A 16362-nucleotide genomic window follows, 5' to 3' on the forward strand; every position below is an offset into this window, starting at 1 on the left:
GAAGTAGAGAGAAACCGTTAATGTTTTCAGTTGATGACCTAAAATCATTCTTGCTGCTCTTCTCTGAATCTTTTTTTAAAATCAACTCAAACTTAATTTATACACAGTCACGCCTGTTGATTTTCTTTGCTTTTTCATCTCTGCTAATAAATAAAATTGTTTTCTATTATAATTTGCATGCTCTTGTACTTTTTAAAATCTATTTTCCACTCCTTAGCTCATTTAGCCTAATTTGGTCAAGCTCCCTTTTAAAATAATCAGTCTTTCTTGTACAACACTTAGCTATGTAGCTTGTAAAACTGCCTTATTTTTATTTTTTTTAACTTCGTTCATGGGATGTGGGTGTCGCTGGCTGGACCAGCATTTATTGCCCATCCCTGAAAGCATTTAAGAGTCGACCAATTGCTGTGGGTCTGGAGTTACATGTAGGCCAGACCAGGTAAGGACCACAGATTACCTTCCTGAAAGAGCATTAGTGAACCTAATGGGTTTTTATGACAAATGAAATGGTTGTCAGTCGACTTTTAATTCCAGGTTTCCTTTTATTGAATTCCATCTTCCCTGGTGGGATTCGAACCCAGGTCCCCCGACCATTACCCTGGGTCTCTAGATTACTGGTCCAGCGACAATACCACTACACCACCACCTCCCCTACCAGAAGTATAGTCTTCCATATGGCAGCGATTAGATAGGGGGATAAAGCAATTTGGGCGCAGGATATATTAATGCAGTTAGGACTGCTTGCTTGTGTGACAGGCCGAATGTAACCTCTATTTCTGTTTGTGAATCAGGTAAGCAACAGGATACTTACAGAAGATCTTGATGAATTCTTTTTAATAATAATCTTTATTGTCACAAGTAGGCTTACGTTAAAACTGCAATGAAGTTACTGTGAAAAGCCCCTAGTCGCCACACCCCGGTGCCTGTTCGGGTACACTGAGGGAGAATTCAGAATGTCCAATTCACCTAACCAGCACATCTTTAAGGACTTGTGGGAGGAAACCGAGCACCCGGAGGAAACCCACGCAGACACGGGGAGAATGTGCAGACTCCAGACAGACAGTGACCCAAGCAGGGAATCTAACCTGGGACCCTGGAGCTGTGAAGCAACAGTGCTAACCACTGTGCTACCATGCTGCCACTAGTCAGTGCCCCCACCCAGAAATTTTTCTGTTCGTCATTACTTTTTACTTTGTATTCATTTGTTAGTTGTGCCATATTAACCAGAAATGTTGAACTTTTCAAATACCTTTTGTAGCTCCTAAGTAAACTAGATCACCGCAACAAAAAAATGGACCACAGGTTTTGAGCAAGTTCGAGATGGCCAGATTAGGCAGCACGTGATTATATCTGCTGAATTGTTTCTGTGAGTCAGTGTTGTTATCATTTGAATGATTTCCAGTAACTACAGCAGTTATTTGTTGGTCCCATTCCTTTACAAGAAAAAGCTGTTGGTTGTTGGTCATTTGGAAAAAGATGTAACTATAGTTACGTACCCCAGGAGGCCATTACTCCTGTATTGCAGTTGTATACCAACCTTGAAGGTAGCCACCAACACATTAAAGCTTGCCACAAATCTATCCAGGTGGAAAAGGTGTGACTGTATATGCTTGTTACTCAACTGATATCGTAAAGGATATTTGAAACTGGATGGTATTGTATGCAAATTGAATTTCTTAATGGGAACGTTGAAGCAAAAATTAGGAGTAGAATAATTTCTCTCAATCTCTCTCCTTTTCTCTTTTCCTCTCCCCCCCCCCCCCCCCCCCCCCCCGCCCCTATGCTGACTATGCATATGCTTAATAAACGAAATAGTAAAGCATCTTGTCTTTTTGTGTGAATTACTTCCATATGGGCTGTACTTTTCCAGTTATTGCTTATGTGAGCTCGTCTTGGAGGTCAGCACTTGCCTAGGGGTTGGGAATAATAGGTTCAAGTCATATAGGCTCAAATCACTGTCCAATATCTGAATGCACGGTTTCTCTAAATCGGCACTCCAGTGTAGTATGAGGGAATGCTCCATTGTCAGAGGTGCCATTTGTTGGATGCATTAATGTTCTTTGCCAGTGGCAGAAATTGAAGCCGATATCCAAAATTCCCAGAGCACAATTTGACGGTTCGGGGCTTCTATTGGTGTTCGGTCCAGCATTCCTCCTCATCCAACAATATAAAAACACAGATCATCATCTTGTTGCTGTTAATAAGATACAATGCTATATAATATTGCAATAAACCAGCCACAGTTCAGGTTTATCAGTAAGAAATGGCGTAAAACAAATGATGGATTGAATGTAGCTCACCCTTTGAAACCTGGGATTTTCCAGGCATTGTGTAGTTCTTGATTTAATAATGGTTATTGGAGGTACGGTTTATAACAGCTGCCTTGTATGAAATTTAATATAAGGGAGCTGGAGTAAACAGCTGTTATCCCTCTACTGCTTGTGACCTCTCTTTTATCCCATTGCACCACCAACCCACCTCTTCCAGCACCCACCAAATCCCAGTTTTTTATAGCTGATCACATCACTACTTTTTCCTGAGGAAGGAGCAGCGCTCCGAAAGCTAGTGTTTGAAACAATCCTGTTGGACTTTAACTTGCCGTTGTAAGACTTCTTACTGTGCTCACCCCAATCCAACGCCAGCATCTCCACATCATGGCTACTTTTTCCTGATGGTGTAAGTATTGTTCTGGAAGTAAGAAAGTTTCCAGGCAACTTGCTCTGAAGGTATCAATGCAATTAATCAAATTTTCTTTCTTTTGATGTTCTAGTCTCAAAGGTCCAAGTTGGTGAACGACAGAACTAGAACCAACCTTTATATGTACTTATTTATTTACAGAATTACACATTTCAAGCAGTGAATAGCACTGTGGCTTCACAGCGCCAGACTCCCAGGTTCGATTCCCCGCTGGGTCACTCTGCGGAGTCTACACATTTTCCCCGCGTCTGCGTGGGTTTCCTCCGGGTGCTCCGGTTTCCTCCCACAGTCCAAAGACGTGCAGGTTAGGTGGATGGCCATGCTAAATTGCCCTTAGTGACCAAAAAGGTTAGGAGGGGTTATTGGGTTACGGGGATAGGGTGGATGTGAGGGCTTAAGTGGGTCAGTGCAGACTCATTGGGCCAAATGGCCTCCTTCTGCACTGTATGTTCTATATCTCTCCTAATCCAAGAGCCATCATTTTAGCCTGTTAATTTTTTATAGGACCTCCAGCAAATCCCAAGTTAATTCCCATCACCTGCATACAATTAAACATAAATTAATATACAATGGGCTTTTGAATGGTCGTTGGCAATTTGCCCTGACAATGAGTGGATAAACATTGGGTAAATTATATTTTTGACAATGTGGTATTTCTTAATGTTTATTTAACTATTGATTCGTTTCTTTCTCTCTTTTTAAAGCAAAGGATGAAGGGAGCATTTCTGTTGCCTTGGGTTACACAGCCCATCTGGTGCTCATGATTTCCTATTTCCTGCAAATGCCACTCAGGTATCCTATCATCCAGAAGGGTTCCAGGTCCACAATCAGGGACAACATCACAGACAAGCTCTCTGAGAAGGAGAGAGAGTAAGTAGATTTTGCTTGTAATTATTCAGAGTTAAGTACGAGGATGGAAAAATGTCAATATTGCATAATGTTTCAGCAGAAATTAGATCTCCGCTTCCACTTTCTTAGCTGTGCTCCTTGTGCTGTTTATAAAATATACAAGTTTAACCCTATCTGAATTACCAATTTAAGTCAGTCCCAAATGCAGATTGTTCTTCCTAGCCTTGTCGCCACGTCATTGCAGGTTCCAGCCAAAACAACCTGATGGATAATTGGCAGTGAGCTGAAGAACTGTAATTCAAACATGGGTGTTCCAGGTCCGATGTGCTCCTAAACAATGAGAGCAAATTTGAATTGAACTGCATAGATATCACCTTTGGTGTTCAATATTATGGGTTAAGCAGTTTGCTTTTTGTTTTGTACTATGGAGTGGCAACGCATATTATTTTAAGTGAGTTTTTGAACTGATGGTAATGTTTTCTCTAAAAACACACCATATCAAGCGATGGTTAACATATTTTCCAATAAAAATAAGCGTTGACCACTTTTGACAGTGTGGTCGACAGGTTGGAATAACTATATTGCCATTTGCCAATATTTATCTACACTCCTCTTCATTAAGACTAATATATTTTCACAGTAACTTCATTGCAGTGTTAATGTAAGCCTACTTGTGACACTAATAAAGATTATTATTATATTTGAACTTCAGAAGTTGATTGGGGATGAAACCTGCAACTACCTAATTAATGTTACACCAATTATGTTTTGCAAATAGAAATGGAAGGTATAAGATAACATGGATATCTGATCAACAGCAGACCGTCTTTATCAGATAGTCAGCAACAGTAGGGAAGTAAATATTCCCGTGTCTGCATGGGTTTCCTCCGGGTGCTCTGGTTTCCTCCCACAATTCCCGGAAGTCGTGCTTGTTAGGTGAATTGAACATAATGAATTCTCCCCTGGTGTACCCGAACAGGCGCCAGAGTGTGACAACTGGGGGATGTTCACAGTAACTTCATTGCACTGTTAATGTAAGCCTACTTGTGACACTAATAAAGATTATTATTATGAAGATTATTATTATAATTATCTTGATTAAGAATACTTTGTGTAGATAGCAAACAGTTTTATTTTTGGGTGGAAAGTGCAATGCTGGGCGGCACAGTAGAACAGTGGTTAGCACTGCTGTCTACGGCGCTGAGGATCCGGTTTCGAATCCTGGCCCTGGGTCACTGTCCGAATGGAGTTTACACATTCTCCCCACATCTGCGAGGTTTCACCCCCACAACCCAAAGATGTGCTCAGTAGGTGGATTGGCCACACTAAATTGCCCCATAATTGGAAAAAGAATAATTGGGTACTCTAAATTTATTTTTTTAAAAGAAAGTGCGATGCTGAAGTATTTTATGAATGAGCATATTACAGTGATAATATAACATTTCCTATTAAAGTTGTTTCATTGGTTAATTGCCCCTTGAAGTCTGATTCTAAAAGCTAATACCTCTGAGTTACCAGTGCAAAGCCTGCATTTGCAGGATTTTTAGGAGCGATTCCATTTGGTGAAAACGCCAAGTTTTACAGATACAATCAACAATCAGTCAGTTGCCAGCAGTACAAAACAGGAGGCAGAAACAAATCATGAACTTTCATATCAAATGACAAAAATTGCTTAACCATGATGCAAGCTCAGACAATGTGTCAGATCAGTATTTTATAGCATTGTAAGAGACCAATGAGGGTAGTTGTGATTTTCTGAGAAAGTAATCCAATGTGAGTTCACTCAAGCAATGTCTTCTGGTTGGTTGAGTGGCACAATATTTTTGAAAAAAGGAGGAATCAAAAGCTGTACCTGGCAACATGTTGAGGTTTAGAATAAATTGTAAAATGCCAATAACTTCCAAGTGCGATGTCATGCTGTCCAGCTTTTATGGTGGGTCACTGGGTATGTGTTGCTGAAAGAGCAGGAATTTGTTCATATGGGTTCATAAGCCTCCATATATTCACTGTATTAATAAACAGTAATACCCCTCGGAAGACAAAGCTCCTTTTTCAAAAGGGTTTCTTTGGCTAGAATACAAACAGTTGTAATTCAGGGTTCTTCATGCTGTTGCTGCTTGTGCAGTGGAACTTGTTTTATCCCATCAAAAGATAAATAGGTTTCGACAACATGGAATAAATCAATGGGTGGTCATTATAGCAAGCAACGTAGAATAATGTGGAGAAAATTATAGAAGACTTGAAATATCTGATGCTCACTGAAACCTGTAGCCACAACTTGCTGGTTTAAGCCTATGGCCTACCAAATGAGCAAAACCTGGCTGCTGATCCCACTTCAAATGAAGTGTGTCTCCATTAGATTTTTTGGATTTTTAAAATAAAATTGGTATTAGGCCTTGTTCCTGCATGAATTGTGAAAAATAAAGTTTGTCAGCTTGATTCAGTGGGACCATTCTCTGATCAAAGTCAAAAGATTATGGGTTCAAGTCTCATTCCAGGAACTTCAATGCATAATATTACACAGAACCATATCCTGCCCAAATTCCTCCACTACATAGTTTTTACATAGATGATTTGGAGTTGGGGACCAAGGGCAATGTGTCCAAGTTTGCAGACGACACTAAGATGAGTGGTAAGGCAAAAAGTGCAGAGGATACCGGAAGTCTGCAGAGGGATTTGGATTGGTTAAGTGAATGGGCTAGGGTCTAGCAGATGGAACACAATTATGACAAATGCGAGGTTATCCATTTTGGTAGGAATAACAGCAAAAGGGATTATTATTTAAATGATAAAATATTAAAACAGGCTGCTGTGCAGAGAGACCTGGGTGTGCTCGTGCATGAGTCGCAAAAAGTTGGTTTACAGGTGCAACAGGGATTAAGAAAGCGAATGGAATTTTGTCCTTCATTGCTAGAGGGATGGAGTTTAAGACTAGGGAGGTTATGATGCAATTTTATAAGATGTTAGTGAGGCCACACCTGGAGTATTGTGTTCAGTTTTGATCTCTTGCCTGAGAGAGGACGTACTGGCGCTGGAGGGTGTGCAGAGGAGATTCTCTAGGTTAATCCCAGATCTGAAGGGGTTGGATTACGAGGAGAGGTTGAGTAGACTGGGACTGTACTCGTTGGAATTTAGAAGGATGCGGGGGGATCTTATAGAAACATATAAAATTATGAAGGGAGTAGATAGGATAGATGCAGGCAGGTTGTTTCCATTGGCGGGTTAAAGCAGAACTAGGAGGCATATCCTCAAAATAAGGGGAAGTAGATTTAGGACTGAGTTTAGGAGGAACTTGTTCACCCAAAGGGTTGTGAATCTATGGAATTCCTTGCCCAGTGCAGCAGTTCAGGCTCCTTCATTAAATGTTTTTAAGATAAAGATAGATATTTTTTTGAAGAATAAAGGGATTAAGGGTTATAGTGTTCAGGCTGGAAAGTGGAGTTGAGTCCACAAAAGATCAGCCATGATCTCATTGAATGGCGGAGCAGACCATATGGCCTACTCCTGCTCCTAGTTCTTATGTTCTTGTGTTCCTCTTCAGAGTTAGAAAGTTCAAGTCCCGCACTTAATATTTAGGCCGTCATTCCAATGCAGCACTGTCGGAGGTGCCACCTGTAAGATGAGACATTAAACCGATGTCCTCTTCCCTCTCATGTAGATGTGAAAAAGTCCATGGCACTATTCGAAGAAGAGTATGGGAGTTGTTACTGTGAGGCTCCATTTTCCTCCATTATAAGAATAACTAACTTTATAGCTAATGGGTTGCATTCAGTGCTTTGGATGGATTAATATAAACTGTGTTTGTATGTGTACAAGTTGTTCCATATAAAGACCATTTTCTTTAAAAAATTGGGCAGAGAAATTAGTTTCTGCAGTCACAGCATATGCCTACCATCTTAATATCTGTAATGTTTATTTTATTTTGTACTTTTAAATGCAGACGGTTTTCAGCATTTGAGAATGTTTCTCTTAAATTTTCTGTCCCGCATAAGTGGGTTTTTTTTATAATACCGTATATATTGTCTTTTATAACTTGTTAAATTTGCTGATAATGTGTGAAGTTGGGAGAAACAGAGGGTGTAGCTAAAGGTGCTCTATAACTGAAGAGTGAAATGTAGCTGGAACTCAATCCCAAGAAATCTGAAGTAATGTACAATAGTTAATAAAGCATTATAAACAAAGCCATTGATTTACAGCTGATTGTCAAATTCAGCGTTAGCAGTCTGGAACTGAACACCATGATTCAGTCCACTTTTCTATGAAAATCATAAATCAATAGCCTTGTCATAAGTAATTCTATTCCATTCATTGTGTAACGTAAATGTGCTTCGAAAGGGACTTGGATGGAAGTAACAGTGAATTTAGTGCTTTTAATGGCTAAACTGTGGCACAGTAATTGAAAGAACTAATTGTGTGCTACGATATTTAGTTCGAGTAAGAAAGCAATCCTACAGGGGTCATGCCCCATCTTTCTTATAGCTAATATTGATGTTGAGCAGCATGTACAACTTTATAGTCTGCTCGTTAAGCCAGATAATTGCATCAAGAATATGAGCCCTTTGTATTTGTGAATTGGGCATTGAGTCGTTTTATGTTCCATGGTTTGTTTTGGGTGATGGCACTGTGCACAGTCGCACACTGGAGTATTTTTAATTTTCTAATTCTCCTAGTATCTGCACCGGCTTGGTTTGTGCGGATGTGGTTTAGGGTTGTCCAGAAACTTCATAAATGATCAAAGCTAGAATCTGCATCGGATCTCTCTCGATGTTTGGTCATGACAAGTTATGAATAGGGCAGCAGGGTGGCGCAGTGGTAGCACTGCAGTCTTACGGCGCCGAGGTCCCAGTTTTGATCCCGTCTCTGGGTCACTGTCAGTGTGGAGTTTGCACATTCTCCCCGTGTTTGCGTGGGTTTCGCCCCCACAACCCAAAGATGTGCAGGGTAGGTGGATTGAACACGCTAAATTGCCCCTTGATTGGAAAAAACGAATTGGGTATGCTAAATGGTTTTTTTTTAAATGACAACTTATGAATTACATCTGACTTTGCAAACCTCATTGGGGTTGAAGTTTAAACTTATGGCTCTAAAAAGGTTTGTATGACTTCAAGTGGTTTTGAGGGTGAAATTTACAAACATAGCAAGGGAGGCATGTGGAATAGTGTTTAATTCTGCTCAATCTGTTTTGGTAGGCAGGCAATGGCTAGCATTTAAAGGACTAAGCCACAGTTTACAATAAAAACTCATTAATGTGCAAAACCCAGCCAAGGAAAGTGTTCCAAACATGGCTAAGAAAAGCAATCCAGGTTTGTATTGGGCAAAGGAAGAGATTGGGCATATAAAGTTGCCAAAAAAATAAGCCTGAGGAGTGGGAGCATTTTAGAATTTTGTGAAGGAGGACCAAGGAAAGGATTAAGAAAGCGAAAATGGAATACGCGAGTAAAGTAGCGAGAAACAATAAATGTCTACAAAAGCTTCAATGTGTCCAGTTACTAGTGGTGTGCCACAAGGATCTGTTTTGGGGCCGTTGCTGTTTGTCATTTTTATAAATGACCTGGAGGAGGGCGTAGAAGGATGGGTGAGTAAATTTGCAGATGACACTAAAGTCGGTGGAGTTGTGGACACTGCAGAAGGATGTTACAAGTTACAGAGGGACATAGATAAGCTGCAGAGCTGGGCTGACAGGTGGCAAATGGAGTTTAATGCAGAAAAGTGTGAGGTGATTCATTTTGGAAGGAATAACAGGAAGGCAGAGTACTGGGCTAATGGTAAGATTCTTGGTAGTGTGGACGAGCAGAGAGATCTCGGTGTCCATGTCCATAGATCCCTGAAAGTTGTCACCCAGGTTGAGAGGGTTGTTAAGAAGGCGTACGGTATGTTAGCTTTTATTGGTTGAGGAATTGAGTTTCGGAGCCATGATGTCATGTTGGAGTTGTACAAAACTCTGGTGCGGCCGCATTTGGAGTATTGTGTGCAGTTCTGGTCGCCACATTATAGGAAGGATGTGGAAGCATTGGAAAGGGTACAGAGGAGATTTACAATAATGTTGCCTGGTATGGAGGGAAGATCATATGAGGAAAGGCTGAAGAACTTGAGGCTGTTTTCGTTAGAGAGAAGAAGGTTACGAGGGGACTTAATTGAGGCATACAAGATGATCAGAGGATTAGATAGGGTGGACATCGAGAGCCTTTTTCCTCGGATGGTGCTGTCCAGCACGAGGGGACATAGCTTTAAATTGAGGGAAGATAGATATAGGACTGATGTCAGAGGTAGGTTCTTTACTCCGAGAGTAGTAAGGTCGTGGAATGCCCTGCCTGCAACAGTAGTGGACTCGCCAACACTAAACGCATTCAAATGGTCATTGGATAGTCATATGGACGATAAGGGAATAGTGCAGAGGGACTTTAGAAGGGTTTCACAGGACGGTGCAACATCGTGGGCCGAAGGGCCTGTAGTGCGCTTCTATGTTCTATGTATGCAAGAAAGAAAAGATTAGCAAAAACAAATAAATGGGGTCAGGACAATTTATAAGAGGGGGTAAGTTAATAGCAGTGAAACAAAAATACTGTATCTTTCTTCACAGAGTAAAATATTTAAAACCCTCCCAGAAATAGTGGAGGATCAAAGGATTAGATTAAATGAGGAGCTACAAAATATTAAAATTAGTGCAAAATACTGCTCGAGAAATTAATGGGACTTAAAATGGATAAATCCCCTGGACCTGATGATCCATATGCCAGAGTGTTGACAGAGGTGGCTGTAGAAATAATAGATGCGTTAGTGGTTATCCAAAATTCTATAAATTCTGGAATGGTTCTTGCTGATAGGAAGGTAGCAAATGTAACCCCACTATTTAAAAAAGGAGGGAATGAGAAAATGGTTAGTTTAATATCAATTGTAGGGAAATTCATGAAGGCCCCGCCTGCTCAACCTTGTCCTTTGCCTGAGGTGTGGTGACCCTCCGGTTAAATCACCACCAGTCAGCTCTCCCCCTCAAAGGGGAAAGCAGCCTATGGTCATCTGGGACTATGGCAACTTTACCGTTTACCTTTATATTTCTATACCTCGGCGACACAGATCAGAATAAGGGGCAGCCATTTAGGACTGAAAATAAATCACTGAGTGTCTTTAAGACAGAGATAGGTTCTCGATTAATAAGGGAATCAGGAGTTATGGAGAGAAGGCAGGCGAATGGGGGTGAGAAAACTATCAGCCATGATTGAATGGCGGAGCAGACTTGATGGGCCGAGTGGCCTATTTTGGCTTCTATGTCTTATGGTCTAAGAGGAGGAATTTCTTCACTTTGAGGGTGGCGAACCTGTGGAATTCTCTTGACCCCAGAGGGCTGCGGAGGCTAAGGCTTAGTCATTGAGCATGTTCAAGACTAAGATCAGTAGATTTCTACATATTAAAAACATCAAGGGATATATGCAGGAAAATGGTGTTGAAGTAGAAGATTCGCCATGATCTCATTAAATGGCAAAGTAGGAAAGCAGGGCTGAATGACCTACTCTTCCTCTTTGTTAAAAGTACAATACTGCAGATGCTGGAATCATTAGAAAGATGGAGGTTGAGTGGTGACCTGGGGTCTACAAGATTATTAGGGGCATGGGTAGAGTGGATGGGCAGGCACTCTTCCCAAGGTGAAGGGGTCAGTCACCAGGGGGCATAGGTTTAAGGTCCGTGGGGCAAAGTTTAGAGGAGATGTACGAGACATATTTTACGCAGAGGGTGGTGAGTGCCTGGAACACGTTGTCAGGAGAGATTGTGGAACTTGATACATTATCGGCGTTCAAAAGGCATCTTGACAAACACATGGATAGGATGTGTATAGAGGGATGCAGCACAAGGAAGTGCTGAGGGTTTTGGCAAAGGTGGTATCATGGCCGGTACAGGCCTGGAGGGCCAAGGGGCCTGTTGCTGTGTTGTATTCTTCTTAGTTCTTTGAATAGAAAATGCTGGAAAAAATCAGCAGGTCTGGCAGGATCTGTGGAAAGAGAAAATAATAATGTTTTGCGCCAATACTGATACTTCAGAGCTAAATAGAAGGAGAAATGTGTTGAATGATATACTGTATAACAGGTTGGAGTGCTGGAACAGTAGAAAGTATGTAATTGGTGGGAGCAAGGAAAAATTGCAACAAAGATGTCTAGGTCATGATATCGAGGAAGCGTTAATGACGGGCATAGGTGCTAGTAAGTTGCATAAAGGCAAGATATCAGAACGTGTTAATGGGAGAATAAACGTCAGTGCTCAGTGAAAGCAAAACTTTGTGAACAAGTGACGGTTGGCCTGGTGGGGGAGGGGGAGGTTTGTATTAAGACCAAAAATGTTTCTGATGTGCAAAAGATCAAGATGGGGCAGCACTGCAGTCTCATGACTAGGGCAGCACGGTAGCATTGTGGATAGCACAATCGCTTCATAGCTCCAGGATCCCAGGTTCAATTCCGGCTTGGGTCACTGCCTGTGCTGAGTCTGCACATCCTCCCCGTGTGTGCATGGGTTTCCTCCGGGTGCTCTGGTTTCTTCCCACAGTCCAAAGATGTGCAAGTTAGGTGGATTGGACATGATAAATTGCCCTTAGTGTCCAAAATTGCCCTTAGTGTTGGGTGGGGTTACTGGGTTATGGGGATAGGGTAGAGGTGTTAACCTTGGGTAGGATGCTCTTTCCAGGAGCCGGTGCAGACTCGATGGGCTGAATGGCCTCCTTCTGCACTGTAAATTCTATGATCTATGACGCCGAGGTCCCAGGTTTGATCCCGGCTCTGCGTCAATGTCCGTGTGGAGTTTGCACATTCTCCCCATGTTAGCGTGTGTTTCGCCCCCACAACCCAAAGATGTGCAGGCTAGGTGGATTGCCCATGCTAAATTGCCCCTTAATTGAAAATAATGAATTTTCAATTAAGGGGAAATTTACTATACTCTAAATTTATTTTTATAAAGATGGTGTTTAAAATGCTTCCAAACTTGATATTGACCTTTGTTGGAAGAAACCTACCTCTTGACCACACCTTTGGTTATTTAACATATCCCTTTGTCGCCCAGAGCACACTTTGATTTAAAGTGTTTATGTGAAACACCGTGGGACATTTCATTATGTTAAAGGCACTATACAAATATAAAATGTTGTAAAACATTCTGGCTTCCCGCTTTTTCATCGTGTTTGTACTTTGATTCGTCTTTGATTATATTCTGTTCATTTTTTTCAAAAGGCGAATGTTGGAAGCCTTGGGCAGCATGAGCTTTATAAAGAGTTAAGATTTGAAGGGAGCACACCGCCCTGCACGCTGCACTCTGTGCTCTTCGTTCCCCATGGTTTGCACTAGATTCAGATTGCAAACCAATTGAGTGAGAATGGCCACCTGCAAAATATAAATTTTGGTTTTTAAAACCGCATCCATCTGAGCCAACAGAGAACTGGCCTTAAATTGTATGACCTCTGCCAAGAATAATGCTTTAAAACCTGGCTCACGGAAAAACTTGATTCCGGATTTACCCAATGTTTCAAACTTGTGCATATCTTGAGTAGCTTTTATTCATCGATATTGAATAGTGTTATTTATAGGGAATGGCTATAATGGAATTTTCTGATTATTGGTGGTTTGGGCCAGTTTATAGGGATGGAAAGTTGTTGGTATGGGGTCTTAAATGGTGTACTAGGTACTACTACCTTGTATACTGGAAAGATTATCAATGCTGTTAGATTTGTAACTGTATATTTGAGCAATTCGGTTGGCTGTTTTGAGCCTAACCTTCATTCTGTTCCTTCATTAATCCTCTGTTTAAAAACCAATCGCAATCTATGCTCATTCATTCTCTGGTCTCAATGGCAGGTTTTGTGCCACACGAGTGTGTGGCAGGTTTTTTCCCCCGATTGTGAGGGTTTTTTTTATTTGGCTGCAAATTACCTCTTCAAGTGGCCTGTGGAGTAGGAAAGATGCACAACTGGCTAGTATCAGAGGAGTAGTGCTGGGTTATGTGCCTGGAGGTGGCTATAGAAATGAACAAGCATAAGGCTGAAAAAATTAATTTTGAATATTAAGAAAATTTCAATTGAAGACTGGGCAATGTAGATCAATGAGAACAGAGGTGCTGGGTAAACAGGGCCCTTCAGAATACAACACAGTTAACAGCTTTGAATGAGTTGAACTTTGAGTAATGGGAGACAAGTCAGGGCAGCTTTGGAATATTTAAGTAACACAAGCATGGACATGGGTTTCATCAACAGATGAGCTGAGGAACGCCAAGAGATGCGCAATGCTATAAAGGTAACAGCAGGCGGTTATATTGTGCACGTGGTCAGACGCTCAGCTTGGGCTTGCATCTTAGTGGCAATTCCGTTTTCAAAGATATGCTTCAGATACTAACATTGTTTATTGTAACTGAGGAAAGGTGCAGGTTGCAGTATAATGGGAAGTCAATAGATTTCTGTTATGTCAATTTCACATGCAAAAATAGCGGGACTTTATTTTTCCTTGAATTGCAGAAATTGGATCTTGTGTAAAATAAGGCAGAAAAATGCAAATCTGCTTTGAAATGAAATGAAAATCGCTTATTTTCACAAGTAGGCTTCAATGAAGTTACTGTGAAAAGCCCCTAGTTGCCACGTTCCGGCGCCTGTTCGGGGGAGGCTGGTATGGGAATTGAACCGTGCTGCTAGCCTGCCTTGGTCTGCTTTAAAAGCCAGCTATTTAGCCCAGTGTGCTAAACCAGCCCCATATTTGGTTTTATGCATGTCACTGCCAGTTTAAATGTGAAAACACTCAACAAAATTCCATAAAGTACACTGTTTTAAAACATTTGCTGACAGAGCAGTGGTTGTTACTCTACCTGACATTTTTATACTTGCTACAGTTGCTGTTACTCTAGTTGCCTTGTTAGAAAGGTTTGGATAACGTTGGCAAAACCGCATTAAGCTAAGTTGAACTGTACTGCCATCATTCTGCATTGTGGAAAATATCTTAAAGCATTATACAATGCAAACCCAAAGAGCTTTCCAATTTATTATGTTGTCTAACACATCATTAAGTTTAAGATGTCATATGTTTAAAGTTTTTATTTCAATTCCACCATCAGTGCAAACTTCAAATACTGGCCTATTCCTGCAATACCACCTTCTTTCCAGTTTGAATCCGAGAGAGAGAGAAGAAAGTTGACAACCTAGTTTGGACACAGATTTCCAGCAGTGAGACTTGCACTCCTGAACTCTTTAGATCCCAGCCACATTTTCGAAAAGTATAGTATAGACTGCCGTGCAACAGAAACATGACCACATGAACATGACTCCCAATAGCCAGTTAGACTCACATTGTAGGGTGGCATGGTGGCGCAGTGGTCAGCACTGCTGCCTACAGAGCTGAGGACCCGGGTTCGATCCTGGCCCCGGGCCACTATCTGTGTGGAGTTTGCCCATTCTCTCCATGTCTGCATGGGTTTCACCCCCACAGTGCACAATGTGAAGGTTAGGTGGGTTGGCCACACCTAAATTGCCCCTTAATTGGAAAAGAAATTGGGTACTCTAAATTTATATATTTTTTAAAAGGCCCACATGTAGCAGGCGTCCAAACTATCTACTTAGAAACAGAAGGGAATTGTGTGTTGTGGGAAATGTAAGAGGTGGGAGGGGAAGAAAAACATAAATGATATTTTTGGCCATCCTCTTGAGATGGCTTTAAATTCATCCTTGACTGGTGAACTGCATCCTCTTTCTCTCATCTGTTTATATACGAGGCCTGCATTACTGTGTAATGCTATGCGACCCCCTTACTGATCTGCTTAGCTACCCAAAGTTGGACATACCTGGCCCATGTAACAGTCTCTTGCAGTACAAAGTAAATTATTTGTAGGTGAAGTGTTTGAAGCATTCATGAGAGGCGTAAGCCACTCGATGAACTTTTTTTGGTTCACTGTCTAAAATCTCTGCAGAAACTTATGATGTGATTATAGGGAAATGCCACAAAAATGCGCATTCCCAAACTCCAGCTGACAAACAAAGGAGGATTGGAGTTTCAGTGAACAAGTGAGTATCTCTGTACGTGATCTTTTATCGTGTTTCCAGTCAGATGAATGTGACTCCCTTTTGTTTCAACAGATTGTAAAGTTATAAAAATAAATCCCTGACTACAACTCCTGAACTTGAAATGGTACCTCAGCTGTGCAGCTCTGATATATAAGTGACCAAAGAGAAGAGGGCATTTGCAGCTTGTGTGATTAGAGATTGAACTCTTCTGTCATTAGATGCTAGGGAATTAACTGCAGTGGTATAACTTTGTAAAAGGGGATGTTAACTTGGCAATGCCACAGTTTGGGGATTTGAGGGCTATCAGTGGACCTGGCCTATAGCTACAGTAACTCGTAGAACAATGCAATGATGTTGCTGTTAGGGGCTGTTTAGTACAGGGCTAAATCGCTGGCTTTGAAGGCAGGCCAGCAGCACGGTTTGATTCCCGTAACAGCCTCCCCGAACAGGCGCCGGAATATGGCGACTAGGGGCTTTTCACAGTAACTTCATTTGAAGCCTACTCGTGACAATAAGCGATTTTCATTTCATTTCATACTTAAGTCTAAGCTGTTCTTTGGATCTTTAATCAGTCAAACTTGCACAGCACAGGCGAACTCCAATTAGCCACAAACAACACTGATCTACCATCTGTGCTTTGTAACTATAGATTTTTGTGCTGCTGCCTATTCAGAGACAATCACCATCTTGATCATGATATCTCTCATGTTTGCAATTTACATTTGTGTGGCAGCGATGCATTGTTGTGAATGTTGAATCCTGAGCTATATTGTGAGAGGGTAGAGACATTCTCTAGATTT

The 16362-nt window shown here is 41.3% G+C and overlaps 1 protein-coding gene across 3 annotated transcripts in view; it reads left to right on the forward strand.

Moving 5' to 3' along the window:
• The window catches only part of uvrag (UV radiation resistance associated gene), a 368181-nt gene that overhangs the window by 219195 nt on the left and 132624 nt on the right, over positions 1-16362 (forward strand). For all 3 annotated transcript variants that reach the window (XM_038817639.1, XM_038817640.1, XM_038817641.1), the window contains exon 12: positions 3402-3567. In XM_038817639.1, coding sequence (XP_038673567.1) covers positions 3402-3567 — 166 coding nt within the window. The remainder of the gene's footprint in view (positions 1-3401; positions 3568-16362) is intronic.

Source organism: Scyliorhinus canicula, chromosome 14 (genome assembly GCF_902713615.1).
Source record: "Scyliorhinus canicula chromosome 14, sScyCan1.1, whole genome shotgun sequence".
Taxonomy (NCBI): Eukaryota; Metazoa; Chordata; class Chondrichthyes; order Carcharhiniformes; family Scyliorhinidae; genus Scyliorhinus; species Scyliorhinus canicula.